Source organism: Myotis myotis, unplaced genomic scaffold, assembly GCF_014108235.1.
Source record: "Myotis myotis isolate mMyoMyo1 unplaced genomic scaffold, mMyoMyo1.p scaffold_m19_p_8, whole genome shotgun sequence".
Taxonomy (NCBI): domain Eukaryota; kingdom Metazoa; phylum Chordata; class Mammalia; order Chiroptera; family Vespertilionidae; genus Myotis; species Myotis myotis.
This window is the reverse complement of record NW_023416390.1, coordinates 56,420,183-56,446,438: the sequence shown is the minus strand read 5'-3', so window position 1 is coordinate 56,446,438 and position 26,256 is coordinate 56,420,183. Positions and strand designations below refer to the sequence as shown.

At 42.0% G+C, this 26,256-nt stretch overlaps 1 protein-coding gene across 11 annotated transcripts in view; it reads left to right on the top strand.

Annotated features, from left to right (window-relative positions):
* TANC1 (tetratricopeptide repeat, ankyrin repeat and coiled-coil containing 1) overlaps positions 1 to 26,256 on the top strand; it is a 246,155-nt gene that overhangs the window by 67,011 nt on the left and 152,888 nt on the right. For all 11 annotated transcript variants that reach the window (XM_036318717.1, XM_036318714.1, XM_036318716.1 and 8 more), the window contains one exon: positions 14,660 to 14,739. In XM_036318717.1, the coding sequence (XP_036174610.1) occupies positions 14,679 to 14,739 (61 nt within the window). In that variant the 5' untranslated portion in view covers positions 14,660 to 14,678. The remainder of the gene's footprint in view (positions 1 to 14,659; positions 14,740 to 26,256) is intronic.

Below are 26,256 nucleotides of genomic sequence, written 5' to 3'. Positions count from 1 at the left end.
GTGCTGCTTGAGATCAGGGTGGTGGGATCATGCTCCTCAGAGGGGTTTTTATGAGAATCAGAAGGGATGGCATAAGGCAGTGGTCGGCAAACTGCGGCTCGCGAGCCACATGCGGCTCTTTGGCCCCTTGAGTGTGGCTCTTCCACAAAATACCACGTGCGGGTGCGCACGTACAGTGCGATTGAAACTTCGTGGTCCATGTGCAGAAGTCGGTTTTTGGAAAGGAGATAGACGAAACAAGTATACAAGACGAGTGTGGGTGAGAGAGTTGGAAGGGGTCGACCTCAGCGAACGTACCTCAATCAGATTGAGGACGTTTTTAGCAAAGGCCAGCTTAGGAGCACCCTAACTAAGTTAATAACAATGTAACTACCTATATAGCTTAAGTTTAAAAAATGTGGTTCTCAAAAGAAATTTCAATCATTGTACTGTTGATATTTGGCTCTGTTGACTAATGAGTTTGCTGACCACTGGCATAAGGGAAAGTGCTTTAAAATTCAGGGATATCTTTGGGAAGTTCTTTTTCGTTGTGGAAGTCAGTCATTGGCCCAGTCAGGTGCGCCTCTCTGAAAGGTGGCCCAGAGTATTCGTGTTTTGTTTTCTCATAGATCTCTTCTTGTGTCCCATCCTGAGAAGAAAACGCTGTTTGCTTTCCTTCATAGCTCTCCCCTTCCATCATATTGTGGTAACAAAGTTTGTCTGAGGAGAGGGTCCCCTTTAATGAATACATAAAACCAATTTGTCATTGTGGAATTTAGAAATCATTTAACCATTCTGCATCTTGATTTTTATTTTATTTTATTTTTTTACAGAATTGCCCTATAAAATTTGGGGTAATGTGTATTTTATAGGGTTGTTTTAACTGCAAAGTGACAGAGATAACGTACCTGATGATGGCAGGTCCTTAGTGAGGAGTAGCTTTTACTGCCCACATTTAGTTATCGCAGGCCTACACTTTCAGATCTGAAAAGGCTTAAGCCAGCCTCTGAAGACAGGATTCAGGAAGAACTCCTGTGTGATGCGAAGGGAGGGAGGAGGGTCTCAAGCAGGAGCGGCATCATCATCAGCTGGGATTTGTGGGAAATATAAAGTCTCCGTCTCACACCTGAAACTCAGAGACTCTTTAAAAGCCCCACAGAAGGCTCTGATGCACTGTATCTGGGCTGACGTTAGAGAAACCAGGCTGCGGGCTTTAGAGCAGTCCTATGGGATAGTGAGGGCCTCCCCAGGATGTGGGAGGGGGTGGAGAGGAGATGGATTTGGTGGGACTTAGTAATTCGATTGATGTTTACCAGACAAGGATGGAGGCCGTGAGGATATAGAGAGAGGCCTTGAGTCTGGTGGGGCACAGGCTGGTGAGTGGTTTTGGAGGTTGGGGGACGAGGAAGATGAGCTGAGTTTTGGATGTTGAGTTTGTTGCTGGGGCTGATGCCAGCAAGCCGGGAGTAAGTGCTGTCACGGTAGCACAGGTGAAACAATGGGGAAGCAGATCTTGGAGCGGCCTCATAGAGCTGGCAGTTGAAAACATGGTGTTAAGATCTTTTTTTGTTTTGTTTGTTTGTTTTTTCAAGGAAAGTGGTAGAGAGAAGAGAGCCAAGATCAGTTGGTTTGGAATTGGGTATTTGAGCTTATGGCATCCAGTTTCTCTTTCAGAAGGCTAGGAATAAATGTTAGGAATATATGGTGATACAGTTTTAAATAAAACCAAATGATCGCAATAACGTTGGAGTTTTGTCATAATGCTGTCCGTAGGCCCCATGCTTGCGCAGTAGAAACTGGTCTTACGCATCGTTTCATCTTGGGAGCCAAGGTCTGTGTGCCAAGGTTGGAGTTCTAGTGTCTTTCTCCAAGAGAGGAAGTGGAGTGCAGTGGTCAGGGTACAGGTGGCCAGGGCAGGCTGCTGGGTTTCTCTAAGTCTCAATTTCTTGACCTCTGTCCGTGAGAACAACTATAGTTCCTACCCCCTTCTTGTTGTGAGGACTAAACAAGCTACTTCGTAGGGAAAAACTTGGCAGTGCCTGCCACAGGATCATTTGTCTCCACCTCTATTGGTACTTTCGTGATGGTTTGTTGGACTGGTGGGGTAAATTTAGGCCTTCAATTTGTAGCAGATTTACAGTATTAAGAGGAGGTAATTTTCAGAAGTCATAATATAACTCTGAGTTGGAGATGCAATGTCTTTGTGGTTTTCAGTGAATTATCAGTCCGTTGCACTATGGGCTTCATTCGGTGTGTGAGAAGGCAGAAAGGAGTTGGCTTGGGAAGTTTGAGTGCATAAAAACAAGGACCAGATCTTTAAAAACTTTTATTTTATATCCAGCTTTGTTACAAACTCACATATCCTGTTGTACTAGAAAGACGTTTCACTGAGACCATGAAAACAGTACATCTGTGCGACATCTTCATTAGACCTCGAACAACTTTGCATCCATTGTTTCTGATTCAAAGCCATTCAAGAAACATGTGTTCCTATTTTCCACTGGGTTTTAATTGGGTCCCCCCCTCCCCCCCCCCCCGCCTTTAAACGGAGGCATTTGGACCACACACTCATATTTAGGAAATAACTTGGTAACTGTGCTACATGTATGTGTACTAGGACCCTTCTCCGTTTGGAGACTGTAGCTTCTGAAACTCGCCACCCCACCACCCCACCCCCGACCTGGAAGAAAAGTGGCCTGTGTGCACTTGTCCGTGCACGTGAGGTTGCTGTGCCGTTTCACAATGCCCATGCTGTTCCTCAGGGCTGAGCCCTGTCTCATGCCGTCTGTGTGTGTGAAGAGAAGTGGTGACAGAGTCCATGATCAAAGGTTTCACTGCAGACTTACCAAGGACTTTAATTGAGCCTTTCACTGGGTTTTACGGAACAGACATCTGATGTTCATACGTGGCCTGTCACATAACTTCTGGTGTAAAGCTTGAATGTCATAGGTTTGATTAAAATTCTATGGGACTCCTAAAAAAAAAAATCTGTAACCCCAATACCTAGGAATTAGCCTGTAATGTAACATTTAGCACAAGTGCTTTTTGCTGTTGGGCCGGGCTTGGATGCCTTCAGGTGAGTACAGAGCGGTCTTCCTGGCTTTTCTAGACCCACACAAGGCTCACATCTTTCTGGGAAGTTTGGCTGCTGCCACAGCTGAGACAATGAGCCAGACTTAGGTCATTTTATGAGTCTAGAAAAAGTCTTACGCTCTTGCAGCTGTTGTTGTAGGCCCTAACCATGAAAACAAAACCCGTCTTGGTTACCCAGGATCCATGGGAAATTGGCAGTGGCCCAATGTAAGTTCATGTATTTTGGACTCTGAATTATATTTATAAATCAGGGCATCCCCGGATTTAGGGCAGGCAGCTGGGAAACGGCCTGACTGTACGAGAGGCCGTGGGGGTGGGAGAGGCCAAGCCTTGGGTACCACCCTCGTTAGGGAAGTCCGATCCAAGTAATTGCTCGATCTTAAATGTTTTTAAAATAGATAAGGAGAGCATCCCAGAAAGCAGAAAAACCAACATAAAATATACCTGTCCCAAATATTCAGCCTGGCTATCCTGTTTTTATATATTGTCTCCCTGTAAATTTCCACAGGTCTTTCTCCTTCAAAACCAGGCTCATTACTGTCGGTGAGTTTGTAATTGGCGGTGATGGACTTTCTGGTTAAATAGAGCTTTTACAGACTATTCTGAAAACTAATCATAGGGCTTGGCATGGGCTTGCTAGGAGTGGTGCATATGTGGAATACTCAATCCTGCTAATGTTTGCCAATCAGTAGATTACTGTTTAGTGCTCTGAATGTCAGTGGTTCCGTGAAGGGGATAAAACTGAGCTACTGTTTCTTTAAAAGCACGAATTATTAGCCGAGCTCTTGGCAGGTCTGAGTAATTGTTCCAGTGAGTCTGACTCTGATTCTCTGGGTCAGGGACCCTCCCCCTGGAGACCATTGATGGACCTCATTGGATGGATGTGAATTTGGATGGGTGGAAAAGATTTTACATCTTCCTTTTCACGAACCTCTCACCAAAATTTGGCCTTTCCTTCAGTCCTGAAAGTGGGCAGCAAACCATGTACTATCAGTAGCACTCGGGGCTTTGGCACACAGAAATGAGATTTATGTATCACATTATTGGAAGTAGTTCAAACTATCACTTATGCCTATCAAAGCCTAGAAAACTACAGTAGCTATTAGACCTGCAGCTGCATCTTGTATTTTGTGCATTAAGAAGCACACATTACTATTATCACAGATTTGCTTTTTAAGTAGTATTTTGATATCTGTGTTTCAATGTAATTGATTTTTTTTTTTTGGTATTCATATTTTTAATGTCAAAATCATTTCTAAGCATTCTGACTAGAGGGTCTAGGTTGCTGAAGCAGTTAAAAGGCTGCAAACTCTTGCCTTGAATGGCACTCTTGTATCTTTGTCATCATGCTCTGAGACTGGATTTGTTAACTTAAAAAATAAGTAAAGTCTTAGCATACTTAGCTTTTGTTTCCTGGCATAACTTGTCTTTGACTTTTATCATCTGGAGCTCTGGTATTCCCCACTTTGGGGATTAGAGCGAATGAAAAAATAAAGCCATTGTCCATTTCCATGCAACCTTTCTCACAGGCCCTGGTGGCAGTCCCCTTTAACTCTGCTTACTGCCACCAAATGTGTCTGCCCGGGAATTGTTTCCCTTACAAACTTCAGATAAAGACACAGTGAGGTGTGCGTTATTTGCTGTAGCCATGTGAAGAGAGGATGTGTGTGGCATGTATAAATTTGATTCAGCTCTTCACAGCAGGCATACCCTAATTTAGATGTAAAATTCGATGTCTAAGGTTAAAACGTTATTACATCTATTGATTGTGTGAAACTGCCCAGGGAAAGAAAGTTTGGGCACCAGGCCATTCCTTGCCCCATCCCATCACCTTTTAACAAGCTTCATGCAACTCATTCAGTAAGAAACGGGCAGAAGAGGGCAGTTCTTTTGAGCTCCTCTTGAATAACAGAGTTCCTACCTTCTGGGTAAATGTTAGGATTAGGGGAAGCATTGCTCATTCGAGACAAAGGTCTCTGCCCCAAATGATCTTCCCCATGGGCACACCTCCCAGTGTTCTGGCGGTGAGCTCAGGAAGGGCTTGCTCATTCTAGAATGCATTTTGTTGCATGGTGCCTTCAGGCCACACACTGACAACTGTGTAGTTTGAAAGCACTCTGATGAGTTGTATGCTAGGAGAACTTAAGAAACTGAACAGCAGGTGTCTCTCAATAGAGGTAAATTCTCTTTTTAAGGATAGATTTGAGGCGTGGGATGCTGTTCAGGGATAGTGTCTGTGTGTCCAAAGATGATTTTTTCCCCTACATGGAGGTTTTGTCTGTGATCACCTCACCAGGCCCCTGGGAGTTAGTCTCTTTCATGTTTATCCAAAAGAAAGGAGGCATGGGATAGGGATTGCATGGTTAGGCTCTGGAGCCAGACTGCCTTGATGGGCACCCCGGGCTCTGCCCCTATGAGCTGTGCTGTGTGACCCTGGGCATGTCACTAGCCTCTCTGTGACTTTGTAGAATGGAGATATTTATAGTACTGTACCTTCTGCAGAGGATTACATGACTGTATATACATATAATGCTTAGAGTAGAGCCTGGAATATAGTTAGTAAGTAGTAAGTTAAGTGATGGTGGCCACACATTAGAATCACCTGGGGAGTTAAGAAACAAAACAAAAAGCCTGCATGGGTATGGAGAACTCCCATCCTAATGAAATTAGCGCCCGGGAGGCTGTAACCTGTTCAGAGCATTGTGGGGAGTCGCTGACAGCAGTGGAGGAGGGGTTTGATGTCTTGTATTCGGGCTTTAAGTGAAAGATCCGTCTGTCAGCTACAGAAGCAGGAGATCTCTCAGTAATGAATAGCTGCCTTTCACCGGGCATCTTTGAAGTTGTCTGACCTTTTTCACTTTGAGGCCAGATGCAGTGCAATTTTAAAAATTTAATTTCTTTAGATTTATAATACCAGACGTCATTCGGCTGGCATTGATTGACCGAGGGCCTTTTAATGCTTTGTGAAAAATGGACTTTCTGACATGTCCTCAAGGTCTCTTCTCCTCTCAGTCGAAAGGCGTCTCGCCTGGCCATAGATTCCTCCAGGGGCTCTTTTTTTCCAACTGTGGCGATGGTTTACCTGCTCCTGTAATTACAGTGGTTTTATGAGCAAGAAATAGTTTCTTCCTTAAAATATAACACCTACAGGGGGAAGAGATCTGAAATTGTCCAGTCAAGTAGCAAAGGGAGCAGTGTTCCCATTAGAAGTGTCTGTGGAAGGCAAAGCCACTTACCCAAAGCCTTTTTTTTTTTTTTTTTTTTTAGTAAAGCCTCCTCCTACCTCCATTCGGGGAGTTATAATTGATACACAGCAAGAAAGTGGTCAGTGTGAGTTAGAAATCAGAGCTCTATTGTATGATACAATCGGAAAATTCAGCAGGAAGGAGAAGGGAAAAGAGAAGAGCATATCAAGTGTGGTGGTTATGGAGCTCAGAGCCATAATGAAGGTTGGGACTTGGGTCTCCAGTTGTTGTGAACTTGACGCTGAGGAGCACCCTGTGGCCCTAGTCATGCCCTCCACAGAGCTATGTGGGAGAGGATGGGACGACATTCAGAGATGGTGGTTCATCTTCAAACCGGAGGTGGCTCTCCATGAGCTTTTGGCCTTACGGCCCCCAGGGCCCAGAGTTGATGTTGGCTTTCAGCTTTCCTGGACTGGATCCATAACAACTACACTGTCACCCCCAAGCAAAAGCCACCTTGTCTTTGAGGCTAGTATTCTGTGCTCTCCTGATCATCTCTCTGTTCCCCTCTCCCCAGGTTCATCAAGGGCTTTCAAGCCAGCCTGGGGTTCAAGTCCCAGCTCCTCCTCTGTTCATTGTGTGACCTTGGGAGAGTTGTCAATCTTTCTAAACTTTTCTTATTTATGAAAAGAAAAGAGTTTTTATAGGTGACATTTTGAGGATAAAATGAGATTATATATGTATGTAAAACTCTTCATCTTACCTGACACTAGTAAACAAACACTAGTTAAGAGGATAGTGGTTGATATCCCAAATCCTGCCTCCTGCATTAGCATCTGAACGATCCCTCCCCAATCAAGAATAAAGTTTCTTGACTTCTTTGCTTCCAACAACCCTCACTTGAGGACGTTCTACTTTACCAAACCATGGTATTAGCTATCGTGTGGACTTTGTCATTTTCCGGAATTGTTCCACATCCAAAATTCTAAAGTTCATTAAAAAGGACCAGAGTTTTCCATCCACTACCCGGACTGTGTTTGCTCTTTGATGTCTTTAGGATACCATCTCTGTTCTCTCTGACTGTCATACCTCTGAAGGGCCCCGCTCTCTTCCTGTTCAGCTTTGATTCCTTGTGCTGTTCATCATGTATAAGCCACGTAATTTTGACCATAAACTTGAAAATTAGTACTTGGTACCAGAAGAATTCTTAAACTATTAGCCCAACCCATTGTAGGAGAGAATTGCCGTTGGTTTTGATTTACCCTTCATAACAACCCTGCTACTCATTCATTTAAAGTTTGTTTGTTTATTTATTTACTTATTTCTTTCTTTTAGTGTTTGTTGTATCTTATAAGGTGCTTTGCTAGGTGCTATAGGGATTTACAGAGTTCAGCATTTTTCTCTGTGATTCTAATTGGTAACCATGTATCAGTACGAAGTGGAATGTGGTGTTAAAGACATCTTTTGACCACCATGGCCTGTGAAGGCTTTATGGAGAAGGCAGTATTAGAGGTTGGTTTGCCAAATTCCTTCACAATATACAAAAAGGGCTATTGTAGCCAGAAGGAAGTATATTCTTCATATTTTCCTCCAAAAGTGAAATTTCTTTTTTGCCAGGTAGTATTTCAAAATGAGAACGTCTCTATACAAACTTGGGTATAGTCATTTTCCAGGAACTTGAAAGACCAGCTTAGGGGAGTCAGATATTTCTTTTAACCCTAATCTGAGGATATGTTTTAATTGACTTTTAGAGAGAGAGTGAGAGAGGAAGGAAGAGAGAAAGAGTGAGAAACATTGATGTGAGAGAGAAACATCAGTTATCTCCCATACGTGCTTCGACCGGGGGATTGAACCTGGAATGTAGGTATATGCCCTGACTGGGAATCAAACCCTCGACATTTGGTGTACAGGGCGATGTTCCAACAAACTGAACTACCTGGCCAGGGCACGAGTCGGATATTTTAAAACACTTTTCCTAAAAGAATTTGTGTATCTTCCTAGAGAATATCTTAAATATAGGTTGAAAGTGGTTTTAATCTAACAGGAAGTTTCCACTTAATTTTGTACATCAGAACTTAAACATTTAAGTTCAGTCTTCCTGCCCCAAATAGTGTTAAATTTACATCACTTGTGACTGTCAATTGACTATGCTTTTAATAACTCACATTCACATCTGAAGTCGTTTTGCCTAAGGCAAACCTAACTATAAAGAAAAGAACAGTAGAATGAGAGGTACAATTTGTAGAATGGGTTTGGATAAAGACCAAATGGTTGGGCCTATGTGTCTTAGGGAATAAATTATAGCCTAATGATACCATACTTCCCAGCTACACAAATTAAGCAAAACTAAAGGCTGATTCTTTACTTATTATCACGATTGCTTGATCAATAGTCCACTCTCCTCTCCCACAGCTTTTCGAGACAAAGCAGCTGAATCCTAGAGAATTTCAATGACCAGTTCCCAGTCACAGTGCTAAGGCCAGGACTATTGGACTAGGTTTGTTGATTCCTAGACTTTTTCCACCATAGGGGAAAAAATGTGAGCAAGACCTCCTGGAATTTCAAGTATTCATCAAGAGTTGGTTTTTCCCAGCCTCTTGGGATCTCTAAAAGAATGTTGAGATATGGCTCTTGCTTTCAGGAAGCTTCTAGAATGCAGTTTCCCGTGAATTTCCACCCACCAGCCAGTGCCCCCTTTGACAGCCTCCCTCCTCCACTTTCCAATGTGATCTCTATTCTGCTTTGTTTTCTATTATTTGCTCTTTTCTGTATTATTTATCTTGTAGGTTGTTTCAACCCCCACTGCCACAACCTATTTCCTTTCTTTTGAGAAACACTAAAGGTTGCTAATGCAAAGAATAGTTCTGAAGGTAGATACAGAAGACAAGACTATTTAGATGTCTCATACTTTACTTACTGTGTTGAGAAAAAGAAGTCAAGTCCCTAAAATTGAGGATGTTTTTGATGCCTCTTCCTTCTCTGGAAAAAAAAAATTCTTTAAAATTATGTACATCTTGCCCTAGCCAGTTTGGCTCAGTGGATAGAGTGTCAACCCGTGGACTGAGGGGTCCCAGGTTTGATCCCGGTCAAGGGCACGTACCTGGTCTGTAGGTTCAATCCCCTGTCCTGGTAGAGCTGACTTCAGGAGATAACCAATTGATGTGTCTCTCTCACATAGATGTCTGCTTCTCTCTCTCTCTCTCTCTCTCTCTCTCTCTCTCTCTCTCTCTCTCTCTCTCTCTCTCTCTTTCTCTCCCTCTCTCCCTCTCCTCCTCCTCCCTTTCCACTCTCTCTAAAAAGAAGAAAAATATTTGGATGATGAATAACAACAAAAAAACTATGTACATCTTAGTTCCCAATGTTTTCACTTGTAAATATTGCTACTCTGGCTTTGATTTATGTAGACAAAACAAGAGAGACCCTTCAGAGACAGCTTTGCTCTGAGGTCAGATGGATAGTTTGGTGGGAGAAGCTCTTTCAACTGGAGTGTGCATAAGGGAAGTGTTTATTCAGGATAACTGGGTAAGAAGATCTAATCTTACCGTGAGATATTAAGGTTGATTCAGGTGTGGACATGAAGGGATTTTACAAAAGGCAGCATGTTCCTCCTTCATATCCCACTGCCTGATGTCACAAGGATTTAACTGAGGTTCCTTACATTCCTTGTGAATGAGAATATATAGGAATGTTCTTCATAACTTATAAACTCCGATAAGTGTTGCTTAATTGCTTGATTTGGAAGAAATCTCTCATCTGTGTTCATTGCAGCCTCATTAAATCTGTCAACAAATATTGAGAACAGAGTGGGTGCAAAGCCTGTGTTCTGCCTTCCGTTTATATCTATTAACCAATAAACATAGTCCCTACCCTCAGCTCAGAGGTTCAACTTGGAATTGTATAAACAGGCAGGATGGCAGTCCAGAGGAGGAAAATTGTTAATGCTTTTGCTAGTCTGTGATTTCAGACAAGTTGGTCATGGTAACACTAACTGCCATTATGATTACTTATAGAATAGAGTTTGGCTTGCATTGAATTCATCCCACTGATTTATTGAGGCTAATTTTTATTATATTTTATAGTAGAGGCCTGATGCATGAAAAATCGTGCAAGAGTAGGCCTTCCTTCCCCCGGCTGCCGGCACCGGCTTCCCTCTGACACCCGGGACCCGAGCTTCCCTCCTCTGGCTATCGGCAGGCACCCGGGGCCTGAGCTGGCTTCCCTCGGGCCACCCGCAGGCACCTGGGACCTGGGCTGGCTTCCCTCCTGCCCTGGTTTCGTCAGGAAGGATGTCTGGAAGATGTCTGGTCTAATTAGCATGTTATCCTTTTATTATTATAGATATCATGGTAATCACTGTGTAGAATGCTAACACATAGGCACATGGGACATTGTGCCTATCCCCAAAGACTTTATGCGTTAAAGAAGAAATCTAAGAAGGGAAAGTAAGCTTGATAGTAGATTTAACTTCTGGGGCTTTTAAAAGGAAGACTGTGGCATTTGGGAAAGTTAGATGTTGCATGATAGTAGAGAAATAAGGAAATAGGGTGACTTCAGATCATTGGTCTTCAAAGGGTAATGGCATGTCCTCACATTTTACTTTATTTTAAATGAATATTATAGGAAATTCTCTCCCATTGGTTAATTTCAGTTGTTGGGACCTAGAGGCTGGCCGTTCCTGTCTTTATCAAAAGTGTATAACTTACAGAAATGATAGCTGAAGTTCTGTTTTTTTCAAATATTTTAAGTATTCAAATCCAATCATATATTTATATTACTTGCTGTCCTAGAAACTAAGGTTTTATGGGGAGAAACGGAGGGATTCTATTTGGCCAGCATTTATTTGAGGTAAGCCTGTGTATTTTGGTCCATACTGTAGTTAAAGTGAAAAAGGACACTATTTTTTATGTTTTATCCTATAATGCTTGTCTGTAAGTACTTTCTGACCCCATGTATTGTCCTCAAGCAGCAACTCGATAGCTTCTGGCCACTCCTTTTCAATGTGTTGGGCTTGTCATTTAATCAGTTGGGTCTGAATTACTGTGGCAGGAAGGCTGGTTTGCATCATTTCTATTTGACTGACTTCTATGGCAGGACATCGTTCTCCCTTTTTAGGGGAAAATGATAGTAGTTGACGCTGCTGTGGAAGGGATGTGTGTGATGATGCAGAAGATGTCATTCAGGGAGAGCCTGCCGGTTGCCTTCATGACTGCTTCATGGTGGCATTTCCATTCAAGAATCTACCACTGCCTTCCTGTTGGTATTCATACTGGGGCCAGAAACTCAATATTCTCCAATAGTTGGTACTTTGCAAAGCGACTTGCTTTAACAGAACTCATGAGAGCTTTTGTTTAAAGTCAGGATATCCATTTAGTTATTCCCAGAATGTCTGTCATCAGGCCAGGCAGTTGTATGGGGTTGACTGGACCAGCACACTCCCCACTGTTGTTAGGCTGACAAAGGAGCCAAATTATGAGGCGCTTCTCAGTGAACAGTATCAGGACAAGGGAAAGTAGCTGTGTGATGCCAGTGTTTAATAGCACTGGGCTCTGCAAGCCTGATGGGTCCCCTTCCAGAATCTGATGTGGGGTGTGAGTTTGTAAGTACATAGTGTGTGTTTATAAGTGTCAGAGGGGCTTCTCTGGACTCTATACCGCCATTGTTGGCCCTTCCAGCCCATTACTATAGTTGCTCTCTCTGACCCCACACCCCCTTCAGGTGGGCACAGTCTTTAGGTAAGTTGATGGAATCAAGTTTCAGTTATGTCATTGGGACTCCTAGTGACTTTGCATAGCTCCACTCTGATCTGTGTCAATTTTAGAATTTAACTGACTGGGAATAGTCTTATTTTTCCCCTTCCAGGCGTGTGTGTGTGTGTGTGTGTGTGTGTGTGTGTGTGTAGGAGTTGCTTACTTTTGTACTCAAGTTTAATCAATTGGTGTCTCCAGGTCATAGTTTGAATAGCTTTTGAGTATACATTTAAGTTCTTTTCCTTGACTTGATATTTATGGAGGAAAGCAGAAAAAAAATTGTAGCAAATATTTGATAGCCTCGTTCACTTTACTCAACTTAAGACCACTGATATGGAAGATGATTATGCTAAAAACAGCTGAGCTCCCCCACAATAGGCATACATGGTGTCTAGGATGAGCTGCCCAAGCCAGTGTCTACCAGTCATTGTCCTGTGGGATCTATTTCCAAGTGGCACGATGGATGGGCTGTGGATTGGTGCCAACTGGGTGATTAATCAGGATTATTCTGGAAGAGTTCAAAAGGGGACTTGGATGAGCTCTTCAAGATTTTTCTTTGTTTTATTTGTAAAGTGTATAGTCTTTGCTAAATGGCAAACCCTGAATGTTGATTGACTTATTTGGAGAAAAAAAATGTCTGTGCTTACTAGGCATCTCTTTACTTGATTTTGCCTACTCTTCTTTTACACCACATGTTGCACTGTTTCTTTTAAGTGTGACCGTCAGGAGAAATCTGCGTCTCCACAGTGTCCCTGTGGAACACACTCAGTCCTCTTCCAGATTCAGTGTTGGCCCTTTAGGTGGAATCTTTTTTCCTCTGGGTTCATTCAAAGTAGCATTAAAAAAACAAACATTTTTTATTGATTTCAGAGAGGAAGAGAGAAGGAGAGAAAGATAGAAACATCAATGATGAGAGAGAATCATTGATTGGGTGCCTCCTGCACGCCCCCTACTAGGGGTTGAGCCCCCAACCTGAGCATGTGACCTGGCCAGGAATTGAACTGTGACCTTCTTGGCTCATAGGTCAAAGCTCAACCACTGAGCCATGCCTGGCTGGGCTCAAAGTAGCATTTTTAAAAAGAATTAGGCTCTAAGCCATGCCCCCTTTATGTGTCAAGACTTGTTGGGAAGATGATATAACTCCAATACATTTTAGTATCGCTTTCTCCAAATTCTGCTGATTATCTCCCTAGTATTTCTGAGGTTTGTTTGTTTGTTTGATTGCTGTTGCCCAAAGCTTTCATTGCTCGGAGGAGAGAAGTGGGGTCCACAGGAAGAATGGAGGACCCTTGCTCTCTGGGAGTCTGCAGTTTGGATTCTGGCCCTGTGCTCATTAGCTGCCTGACCCCTGGGCAAGTCAGCCTCCCAGGTTCTGTGTCTTCATCAGGAAAACAAAGGGCTTGGAAAAATAAATACCGGCCTGGACCCAAATGATAAGGACGGTCACCCCGCACACTCGCTGTGGTGGGATTCTGTGAATGGCGGGCAGCACACCCTCCAAGCCCCTCAGCGATCCCCTCAGCACCTGTGCTCGACTCGGGGGCTGAGAGGTCATGAGGGTGTTCCCAGAGGCCGCTTGAACCACTCAGCAAACCAGGCAGGTTTGCAACTGTGCTCTACCTATGTCGACTCTGCTCTACCTATGTTGGAGTTTCTCCCCCCCTTCCCTGCTCTCTCCTCTTTCTTCCTTCGTTTTCATTCAGCAGCAGCCTGCTTGCCTTCTACCTTCTTCTCTTTAGCGGTGATGTGCTGGGTAACACAAGCCACTCAGGTTTGTCCCTGTTTGGAGTTGTCCAGCCATCTCATCTCCGTAGTGGAGGGAAGAGAGCTAAAGGAGACGATGGGTGAAAGAATGAAATAATGGTCCTTTTGTCTGTCTCTTTGCTGTCGGATGGTTTCATGTTTCATCTTAGGCCTGGGCCATTGTGCTGTTTTTTTAAACATGCTCAGTACAACCCTGTTTAAAACTACAGCTGTTTTATTGAAAGGATTCAGCCCTAATGCTACTGGCCCGTGCTGCTTTCCTTCCCACCCCCCAAGAGACTCATAACTGCTTGTGGTAAAAGCCCATGCTGGCGTGTGCTGTTTGATCACATCCCCTGACATCAGTTTTAAAATGTGTTCCCACTGTATTTATTTTGCAATTGCTTATAAGGTATGTTTCATTCTGATAGCCTTCCCAAATGTTTTCCTTGTGGTTATATAATCAGTAGCATCTGTAAAACATGCCTTGGACCATGTAACTTCCTTCTTAATCATTATCTTTTTGATTCTGTTTTAATGTTTTCTTTTGATGAACTAGGGTTGGGAGGACCCGCATGCCTGTGCCAGACACCAGACTGTGATGTGCCCAGATCTACCCTCAGAACCTTAATTAGCTGTGGAATGCTGAGAATGCACTGTTGTGGGTTTTGTTTGTTTTTACTTTTATAGTAAGACAGTGAACTTCATTAAGAGTGATGAAACACGTCTTGTGTCTTTAGCATTTAGTTCCCCATCTTTATTCATAGAAAGCTAATGTAAAACTCAAGGTACCTTTATCTTATCCTGCATGATCTGTTTATTTGAACTCAAGTTACCGCTAGTGTCAATATGCAGGTTATATTCTAACTTACAGCCGTTAATTCCTCTTCCCAACCCCTCCTTTTCCCTTAGAAACAAAGGAGTGTCGAAAATGTTAAAGGCGGTGCTGAAGAAGAGCCGAGAGGGAGGAAAGGGAAGCAAGAAGGAACCAGGTATGTGTTCAGGAAGGAACTGGGGTGAGCAAGCCTGGTGGGTGTGGCAGCAGGACCCCAGCTCAGGCTGGGCCTATGTCCCTGTCTTGGGCACGGGTCAGAGAAGTGATATGTGTTAGAACAGACAGCATATTGGAGCTGTGAGAAACTAAATACATGGCTAGGTTTTTTATGAGAAGTGACTTTGAAATGAGTTTGGGTTATGAACTGAATCCTTCCCTAGAAGACTTGTTCCTAATTTTAAAAGGTCATTCAGATCCAGAGTTCCAGTTTGAGACATTGTGGGACAGCCGGTGTGTCCAGGAATTTGGTTTCTAGGAAGTTTTTACCCTTTTCCCACAAGTGATTGCATTTTCTGTTTGACCAACTGCTGGCTGCCTAGTCGTCCTCTTTTGAGTATCATATTATCCCCTTAACAAGTGTAGCCCACTCAGTGCCCATTTTATTTTGATGGGAGCTACTTAATTTGGGTTGGATTTCATTTCTGTGTGTAGAGTCTGTACATTTGTGGTCATTGTGACTCCATTCTAGTCCACGTGAGGAACTGTTCTAAGGTCATTTTAGTGAGCACTCAGTATTACACCCTCTTTCTCTTGCTAGAAAAACTACACATTGTCTACCTGTATTGTGCAATAAAATTTTGTTAGCATGGATTAATTTCCCTGAAATGGTGTCAATTCACTGTAAATTCATGTTAACCCAGCGTTGGAGAAATACTGGTTTTCCAAGTTATTGAGTGATTAATATTTTAGTTCTAATTTCTCTTAAAATATAAAAAAAATTCACTTATTTCCAAAACACCACTGAATTATAGTTAATTCCTTCGTTCAAAAGATCTTGTAATACCATGTGATAATGTTAATATCTGTTGTTTCTGTACTTACAGATAAAGTAGACTTTAAAACTTTTTTGATTCTGGAACCAAGACACGTTTTCTATTAGTTATCCCTTAAATAAAGCCTGCAAAATGGCACACTTAACCTTGAAAGTGGGGTCTTTGTGATAAAGTTGCTTTTAAGATCCCATGAGAAGCTTCTCATTGATGCCTAAGTAAGCAGATATAAAGAAGAAACCAGTTTTTAATGATAGAAACAGGAGACCATAGTTAGCTCTTAACCTTAGAAAATCAAACCCTAGCTTTGAATAATTAATTAGATTGGTTACTATGGAGAATTTTCAGTTCACGTAATTTCTGTCCAGAGGGACATTCATCCCCTGTTGGATCATGGCCAAAACATCCTTCTCTTTATTTCTCTGAAAGCAATTAAAAAATAATTAATTCTTTTTTTTTTAGTTTTGGCTCTTCTGACACTCATCCTAAGACCTAGGACCTTTGTTGTTTGATTCTTTGTAATTTTCAGCATAAAGTTAGGTCCTAAGCTATCTGGCTAGAGCTGCCAACCAGTGGCCAGGGTCTCCAAGCCAGAACTACCCCCTTAGTAACAGAGTCTTTCACAGCAGTCCCAATGCATCTATATATATAAAAGCCTAATACAGTGGTTCTCAACCTTCCTAATGCCACGACCCTTTAATATAGTTCCTCATGTTGTGGTGACCCCCAACCATAAAATTATTTTCGTTGCTACTTCATAACTGTAATTTTGCTACTGTTATGAATCATAATGTAAATATCTGATATGCAGGATGTATTTTCATTGTTACAGATTGAACATAATTAAAGCATAGTGATTAATCACAAAAACAATTTGTAATTATATATGTGTTTTCCGATGGTCTTAGGTGACCCCTGTGAAAGGGTCTTTCAACCCCCAAAGGGGTCGCGACCCACAGGTTGAGAAACGCTGGCCTAATATGTAAATTGTCCCCTTGGGAGTTCAACCAGGAGACTGGGAGTTCCATCTCCAGCTATGACATACGCTGACCACCAGGGGGCGGCGCAGAACTAAGGAAGGCCCTGGCTGGCAGCCAGAAGGAAGGCCTGGGCCAGCAGCTGGAAGGCCCTGATCGGCCCTGATTGCCGGCTGGGCCTAGGTACTTTACCCATGCACGAATTTTGTGCACTGGACCTCTAGTGTGAAATAACAGTATATGAATGATTTTGACAACCTGCCTTTCAGTTGGACCAGATAATGAACATAGTTTACATTTGAAACTTTTTTATTTGTAGACCATGTGATTTTGGGTTTAATTCGTCTGAGCAACTACTATTGTGTTTTTTGTTGTTGTTGTTTTCTGAATAATTTTTTAATAAGTCCCACACTATGGCTTTTCACTAATGCAAACCAACTTGAAAAAAGCAATGAGAACATTCCTCATAAAACATCTGCATGGTATGTGCCTTTTTCCTCGTAACTAGAACCTGGTTATATTAGTTGGGGAACAAAGCAGATGGAATTTTAAATCTTGAAGATATGTCACAGATGATTGGGGAAAATACTTGGAATGTGACCATTTATATGCTCAGCTCTGTGCCAACTCTCATTATGTACGTAAATCAGATCTAAGTTTCTCTGTAAATTGAAGCTGGCTAATCTACTGAGACGGCTCTGAAACTTGGGTAATAATATCTCCTGCATATGGAAAAATTTTGCTCTACTGTTTCCAATTAACCAATCTTTGTTGTAAACACAAAGGGAAATTCATTTTTATATACTTGAACTTACAATCATAGAAATTTAGGAAATATTTGTCTAAAATACTGAGCTCTGCTTTTCCTATCCTTTGTAGATTGTTTTTTACAGACAACCATGAAGTACACTTTTATGTTGAACCTATTTTAGGAATTTGGAAAATAATCACTGAGTTAAATTTATTCTTCAAATGAAAATAAGTATTAGTAAGATGTATTGAAAAGTTGTTTTATCGTCAGCTCCTATCCCTAGAAGAAGATATCACATGTATCTACTCTAAACTATTGGTAAATGTTAGCAGGGAGTGAAATTCAAGTTATATATATATATCAGCCTGGGCCCGTGGTCAGCAAACCATGGCTCGCGAGCCACATGCGGCTCTTTGGCCCCTTGAGTGTGGCTCTTCCACAAAATACCACATGCGGGTGCACACGGACAGTGTGATTGAAACTTCGTAACCCATGTGCAGAAGTTGGTATTTTATGGAAGAGTCAGTATTTTGTGGAAGAGCCACACTCAAGGGGCCAGAGAGCCGCATGTGGCTTGTGAGTCGTGGTTTGCTGAGCCGCAGTTTGCCAACCACTGGCCTAGGCAACTAGTTACGACGGAATGACTGGTTTCAATGACACGCACTGACCACCAGGGGGCAGACGCTCAACGCAGGAGCTGCCCCCAGCCTGCAGGAGAACTGGGGGTGGGTGGTAGTGGACGCAGCCCCTTTCCCATGGGGGCCAAGGGCCAGCTCCCTCCTCGGGGCAAGCGGCCAACCTCCTGGGGCCCATCCCCTGTCCCTCCCCTGGCCATCAGGCCCCGATTGGCCTGCTGTCTGCCCGCCGTGGTGGCGGTTGGCCCCTCCTCCCAGCCAGCAGGCCCCAATTGCCTGATAGGGGACTGCCGGCCAATCTCCCGGTCCCTCCCCCTGGCCATAGGTCCTGATTGGGCTGGGCCCCAGGCTGGGCTGGGACAGGGTACTGGGGGTGGTGGCAGCGCGCAGGGAAGGAGGAGGCGGGGAACCACGTGGTGGTGGTGTGTGGGTGGTGAGGGAAGGAGGAGGCAGGAAACCTGATCAGCTCTGATCACTGGTCAGGCCTAGGGACCCCACCTGTGCACAAATTTCATGCACTGGGCCTCTAGTTTGTATATAAAGTTCTTTGAAATATTATGTGCAGTGAGATTAAACTATTGAATGCCGTTGCATGAACTCTAAAAATAGCAAAAGTCTTTTTTATGATTATGCTTTTTTACCGAGGAAGTGCCTATAGCTGAGTAAAAAATGTTTTCTGGAGGTTATAGAATCAAATCAGAGAATGCAATATTAAAAACTTCAGTATGTATTTTGGGAAAGTAAATTTACTTTGTCTCCACCACTCTATCAGGGCAAATGAGCACTGTCTTTCTCTTGACCTTGAGTTAGGCCCAAGGGAACAAAAATTGATATTAAACCATAATGTGGTGAGCGCCAGACGAGGGCATCTATTTTTTTTCTTCTGTGCTTTTATATTAGGACATTGATGTCAAAAAATAAGGTCTTACTCTTTTTTAAGCTCTCCAGAGAAGTCTACAACCTTCTACCATGCCTCTTTATTTGAAATGACTTTTATTATCAGAAAACTTTCATGTTACTATTATTAAAGTTATTTAAATTTGAAAATGAAATAATTACTGCATTCTACGAGTGGGCATATTCTGACATCAAATCTGGACCCAATAAGAGTTTAGAGTGACTATAAGAGTAACATAAGACATTAATATATTTTCTGTACAGCAGCACTGTTTAGAAAATGAATAGGAAAAATAGTCCCATTTGATAATAAACAGAAATTTAAATACCGACCCAAGAAGAAATGTACAAGCCTTATATTGAAGAAAATACTAAAACATTACTGAAGGACTTGAAGGAAGACATGGATAAATGGAGAGAAATATCATATTCCTGAATGGACAGATTTTTTTTAAAAAACCACTAGATCTTACAAAATTATCTGTACATTCCATTTAATGATATCCCTCTTTCTTTAGGCTTTATTTTCTCAGAGCAGTTGTAGGTTCATAGCAACATTGAGAAGGAAGCTACAGAGATTTTCTGTATACTCCCTGACTGCACTCATGCTTAGCCTTCCCCCTTGTCAATGTTCCCCATGAGAATAGTACATTTGTTACCACTGATGAACCTGCGTGGACACATCATTATCGCCCCAGTCCAGGGTTTACAGTAAGGTTCACTCTTGGTGTGGTATATTCTGTTGGTTTGGACAAATGTATAATGACATCTACTGACTGTTATAGCAAGATACATATTTTTGCTGCTTCTAAAATCCTGTCCCTTAACACAGCATAACCATTGGGTTAAGAGTTATCTGAAAGAGAAAATGCTCAAGAATAGCCAAGGGGAAATTGAATGTGTGGGGCAAATGCATCTAAATGGCTGAGCCTGGGTCCTATGCCTGGGTTCTAGCTGCAAGAGAGGCTGGACAAGTGTGTATTTGGACTTCTTAGCTCCTATAGGGCAAGGTGGACTTTACCTCCCAGCAAGACTTGCATTGCAGAGGATTCTTCCCTTATACACATTGGCTAGATCCCTTGTACTTCAAAAAGAGACCAAGCATAGAGATCTAGTGTCGCTCGTTCTAATAACGGCTTCCAAGTAGTAGGTATATGGCTTAGCTGGTGTTTTGGACCTTTCTCCTTACTGGTCTCCAAGAAATGAAATGTAATTTTGCCCAGCCAGTGTGGCTCAGTGGTTGAGCATTGACCTATGAACCAGGAGGTCACGATTCCATTCCCTGTTAGGGCACCTGCCAGGGGTTGTGGGCTCAAGCCCCAGTAGGGGCGTGCAGGAGGCAGCTGATCAGTGTTTCTCTCCATCATTGATGTTTCTCTCTCTCTCTCTCTCTCTCCCTTCCTCTCTGAAATCAATAAAAATACATTTTAAAAAATGTAATTTTTATCTAACATCTATGTTATAATCTAAGCTCACAGTTGATAGTGGTTTTGTTTTTGTTTTAATCCGGGAGATAGTGACAGCATTTTGAAAGCATTTGACAGGCAAGGCCTCTTGCACTCCTAGAGAGAGTTGGTCCCTCCCCCTCTGTACAGCCCTTCTCCTGCCCTCTGTCAGGCTTGGATCCATAGTCCTGTGCCCTAGCCAACGTTCCCAGTTATTCCGTATTGGTGTGGAAGTAGCTTCAAGTTGAGGCAGAAGAGCAAAGTTCAGTGAAATTTTAATTGCGGTCCTTGCCTTAATTAAAATACAGACTGATTAAGGAGAGGTTGCTTAATATACCAAAATAATTGTTTATTAGTCTTTTCCTCTCAGTTTAATTATCTCTGTGTGTTTTTTTCAGCAGGGGGGCTTAGTTTGCAGCAATTTATTTTTTTAAAATAAAATTGACCTTCACCTTTTTGTTGTTAAAACCCAGCTGGTTGGCTAAATACACTTGTAATGGTGTTAATTAAGGCATTGGATAGTCTCTAAGCTTGAGTATGAACTGAATTAATCTGTTAGTTTTGCATCTGATCCTTCACTTTGAATCTGTAGTAAAAGGAAGCTGTTTGCCTCTAAAGTTTAAAAGCCATTGATGTGACTTTTGAATGTGGTATTTTAAGCCATTCCAGGCTGCAGTCTGGTTTTCGGTGGTACCTTCTAAAAATGCCTCAACACAAACGATGCTTTGTTTTATCTGGAAAATATGAGGCTGCTTTTGATTATTCTGTGATGCATTGCCCATTTTCTGTGGTTGTGGTCTATTATTTAGGAATTTAGTGCAGGGGCTGTCTTGCTGAGCTCTGGATATTTGGTTAACTGACCCCAAAAATGTTTCCCAAGCAACGGAACAAGCAGAAGTAATTCAATGAAAAGCTATTGTGTTTCTCTTTACCAGGGCATTTGAACAGATTCTGTAAAATATTTGGATATGCTTTAAACATAGAATGGAACCTGGCTGGATTTTACGAGGAGCAGTAGTAATACTGCTTCCTTTGGTTTGATTGTTTCCTCGATCAGTTTTCTCTTTGTTGTCCCTCATACATGCCACAAACTCTAGGTAAAGCACAGCTTTTAGAATTAGAAGGTACAGATTCTAATCCCGGCTTGACAACGTCCCAGTGTATTTGAACGTACACAAATCTCTTAATTTAGCCAAGCTATTTTACAGGGATGCTGTTGGGTTAAATAAGAGAACATCTTTGTAACATTGTCTCCCTTGACGTCTGGCTTCCTCTATACTCAGTACAGCTTAGCTTTCTTGAGGAAATACCATGGCTCCTTAAAGAACAAACAAAACCCTCCTAAAACTTTTTGTTCCTTCTCTGTTGAAGAGAAAGTGGGAGTTATGCAGGCAAAAGAGTGATGTTCTAGAAGCTTCTTTCCATGACTTCCCACTTCATAATACCGATTCTGCCGTCAACTTTGGATACTAAAGGCTCTTCTGCTATAGGTACCCTTTCCCTCAAAACAAAAGTGGGAAATCGCTGAACTGTTTGTTGTATGGAGGTTTATACTTTGAAAACCATTCATTTTACCTTTTAGTCTATATCAGGTACTTACTTGTATTTTGTCCTTTTTCTTTGTGAAGTTAAATGAAAAGCCCTGTTTTTCCCTTGCTCAAGGGATTTCAGGAGCCAGAGAGCAGCTTTAACAATAGATTTCAACGACAGTTTATAAAGTTTCTGGGGTGTTTCATCTCAACACATTTTTAGTTAATAAAGGTCTTTATATGTGGAAGCACCTGTCCCCCATTCTCTTTGTAGCTTCCCCACAGGCTTGAGGGAAATCGAAAGGATGAAAGAGAGAAGGAAGGGAGCCAATACTTCCTGAGCATTTATAGAGTATCAGACACCTACATATAATGGCCCAAACTGCTCCTTCCTGCGCTGCCTGTCTCCTAGGAGAGACATAATTAGAGAAAGTTCTGGACCGAGAAGAAGGTGAAACCAAGGCTCACCCTGGATCTTCCACCTTTATGGCCAAGAAGACCTCAAGCAAGTCGCAGCCTATCCGAATCTTCATAGAGGATGTGGCAAAACTCTGAAACAACCCTTACTTACTTGGATATGGTTTTGTATGTATATTTGTAAATGCAATAGGAAATGCAACTTAACAGGGAAATATAAACAAACAATTCAGAGTTCATTTTTCAGTCAAATCTAATTTTCACCAATAATTTTTTTCATTAAAGCTGTTTTTCTGTAAAACAAACCAACAAAAAACAATGGTCGTATTTTGTATAGATCTAGTTTTCAAAAAGCTTTGTCATGGGTAGCTTCTTAATTCCCATAAAAAAAAACCAAACACCTCGCAATTTGAATTTTCATGTGACCTATTTTCATTTCCTTAAAGGAGAATTCCATGGTTTTATTTCTATTTTACAGAAATGTAAAGAAACTTGATTTTATAGAATCCACAGGCAAGTATAGTTTCTGTGAGGGGAGGTGGTCTACTGAAGATTTTTACCTGGATTGACTTCTTTTCTCCATGGAGAATGTTCTGTATTTATTATTCCTCTGAAGGGTCATTGATGAGGGCATTAGCCTTGCTTGTCCGGTAGGATGGCCATTGTGGGTAACGAGTTGGGTTGCCCTACCATTAGGTTGAGCATTAAATTGAGAGACCCTTTTCCACATCTGAAACCATGGAGTTAGAATGTGGGATCTGCGTCTCTCTGCTCTCTTTACCCCACATTCTCTCCCCTTTGGTGGCAGGCCAGTTATGACACATCCGCCATCAAAGCTACCAACGTGGACTCAGATTCTTGTCCTATGTTCTGGGACCACAGCACTATCTTAGGAGTAAAAATAAAACAGGGCCCGAGTAGCCGGTTTTTAATTCTTTACTCCCTTATAGTTTATTTGTGTCAGAGAGTTGACCATTTTTCAGAAAGTTTGGGGACATCAAACTGCTAGATTTGGTACATGATGAGACTCTTTGTGCCCTGAGACAGTCCCAAAGCACCGGTGATGGAGCGAGTATGGTTCTGATACAGGACGTGCATGTAGGTGGCTGCAATGGTTTGGGCACTTGTCTAGAGTTTTTATAGACCGTGGACTGGCTTGTAGCAGAGGCTGAGAGCCCGGATGCAAACTCCAGGTTAAGGATGGGAGGGAGCCACCTGAACACTGCCGGCATGCTGAGGATTGCGTTTTTACTCCAGATCTTAACACTTAAAGTTGATATGTTTTTTAATGCTTTATGTTTTTGTAAGGGTTGGTGTGTTCCCACCCAACTGTAAGCAAACTTTCTAAGTAACTTCAGAGTTAATGTTGAAAATGTTTTTTTTCAAATACCAGATATTAAAAGTATTTTTATTTTTGTTTTAGTTCATGCTGCCATGAAAAGTACCATAGAGTGAGTGCCTTACACACAGGGATTTATTTTCTCGCAGTCGTGGAGCATGCAGGTTTGAAAAGGCGTCAGCACGGTTAGCTTCTGATGAAGGTCCTTTCTGGCTTGCAGAAAGCTTCCTTCTCCCTGTGTCCTCACGGGCAGAGAGAGACAGCAAGCTCTCTGGTGTTTCTCATAATCTCACCCTCATGACTTCATTCCACCTATTCCCTCCCAAAGGCCCTATGCCTAATACCATCGCATTGAGGGGTAGGGCTTCAGTATAGGATTTGGGCGTTGGGGGGGGGGGGGGAGACACACAATTCAGCCCATAGCACTTGTCTTTATTATTCTGATTATAAATGTAATACCTTATTTCATTGATTATAAAACACACTATTTTATGTACTACTAAGGAAGATATAACTGTCAAACTGACAATACTTGATTACTTAAAATGTTTTGTATACTATTGAAGATTTCCTTTTTTAGACTTATTCTTACATATTTCAATTTTTTTCATAAAACAGAGGGCAAATGTAAATGAAATAAGTTGGTTGAGATATTTTAAATTTATATGCAGAAACCTATTCTTCTAAACCCTTTTTATATCAATATCCATCCATTCCCCACACTGCACCATCTGCCGGTGAGCGCACTGGCGCTGCCGTGTTTCCTGAGGTCTTCCCTGTTTTCTGCTGGATGCTATTCTAAGCTGCAGACATCCATTCTGCCAGTTTGATGCCATCCTTTGATGATTTCAAAAGGAGGCTTTAATGGAAGGCTTTCAGATAACATCCAGGTTCTTATTCTTTCCGAGTGGACCTTAAGTGGTTTGTTGACTGAAACCTGAAAGGGGTTACAGTTGTCTAGTTATTCTACCAGAGGTAATACCCGGCTTCGCACAGTCAGTGACCGCCCCATGCAGCTGCTGCCTGGCCGATAGCGATTCTCACCTGCCATCAACTATTAGATACATTTTGGTTTGGGAAAAGTTAAAGTGAGAATATATATGGATCTTTGAATCAATGCCCGATGTAGTCCGTGCACACTGGAGAAAATTTGGGAAATACTGCTACGAGTAAAACAAAAACAAAACAGAAACCCAAGATAGTTTTTTACTTTTGCTTATCCTTTTTAATGTCTTTGAAAAATACCTAATACGTTATTGTACCAATATACCGTGATTTTGTTTGGGTGCACTTTAATTGTTTCCATGTTTTTCTCATTCATTAAAAAATATGTAACATAAATATCTTTGTGCAAATCTGATTATTTTAGTACAATATTTCTAGGCAAGGAATTAATAGTGAAAGGAAACAAACTTTTCAAAAGCTCATCATACCTCTTGCCAAATTGTTTCCTGGGATTGTATTGGTCGCCGCCTGTGTAAGCAGTGTGTGAGCATGCCTACTTGCATGGCTCTTGCTTGCATGGCTCCTGCTAGTACTGGGCGTTTGTGGATTGTAATCTTGCTAATTTTATAGATTAAAACGTGTTTGTTGCCGAAACCGGTTTGGCTCAGTGGATAGAGCATCGGCCTGGGGACTGGAAGGTCCCAGGTTCGATTCCGGTTAAGGGCATGTACCTGGGTTGCAGGCACATCCCCAGTAGGAGATGTGCAGGAGGCAGCTGATCGATGTTTCTCTCTCATCGATGTTTCTAACTCTCTATCTCTCTCCCTTCCTCTCTGTAAAAAATCAATAAAATATGTTTCAAAGAAACAAAAACAAAAAAAAAGTGTTTGTTTTCAGTTCACATTGTATTTGTTTTTCATTCACATTTCTTTGAGATGGATAGACCTCTTTTCTTTGATTATCGAATGCCCATTTACATGTTCTCTTCAATGATTGTCTTATGTCTTTGTATGTTTTTTCCTGACGGGAACCTATGAGGCTCTTGCCTTTTCCTAGTGTTGCTCCTGGTGTTGTGTGGTCATGGGGTTTTCTTATAAAGTCACACACGCAGGAATTTTCGTTAAGTTGTTCAGAGTGAAACTGCCTGGCTTCAATGGGTAGAAGTGTGTCCTGCATTTTTGAAATTGTGCTTGTGCTGAGAGTTGAGATCTCCTAGTCTGCCTGCTTATATTGAGACATTTATTTTTATAGAGAAACCAGGATAAAAGCGTAAAACACATCCAAACGAGTTGTCTGGTTCTCCACAGCATTTGAGAGCATCCTGCCTCTGAGCACCGCCAGAAGGACTCAGTGCTCCCTGCTCCCTGGCTGTGCTGGAAGTAGCTCCTGGCAAGTTCCTGACTGAAGGCAGGGCTAGTTCCAGACAGTGAAGCATCTCAATTACATGTATTTCTTAAAAAGAGAAAATTTTTTAAAAGATGTTTTTATTGACTTAGAGAGAGAGAGAGAGAGAGAAGGAAAACATTGATCAGCTGTCTCGGCACAACCCCTACTGGGGAAGGAGCCCATCATCTGGGCATGTGCCCTAACTAGGACTCGAACTGGCAACCTTTTGGTGCATAGGATGACCGCCAACCAACTGAGCCACACCAGCCAAGGCCTTAGTTACTGTATTTTTCAGTGTACAGATTTTTTTATCCACAGCTTATATTTTCATATTATTATGGGTAGAAATTATTTTAAACTAAGA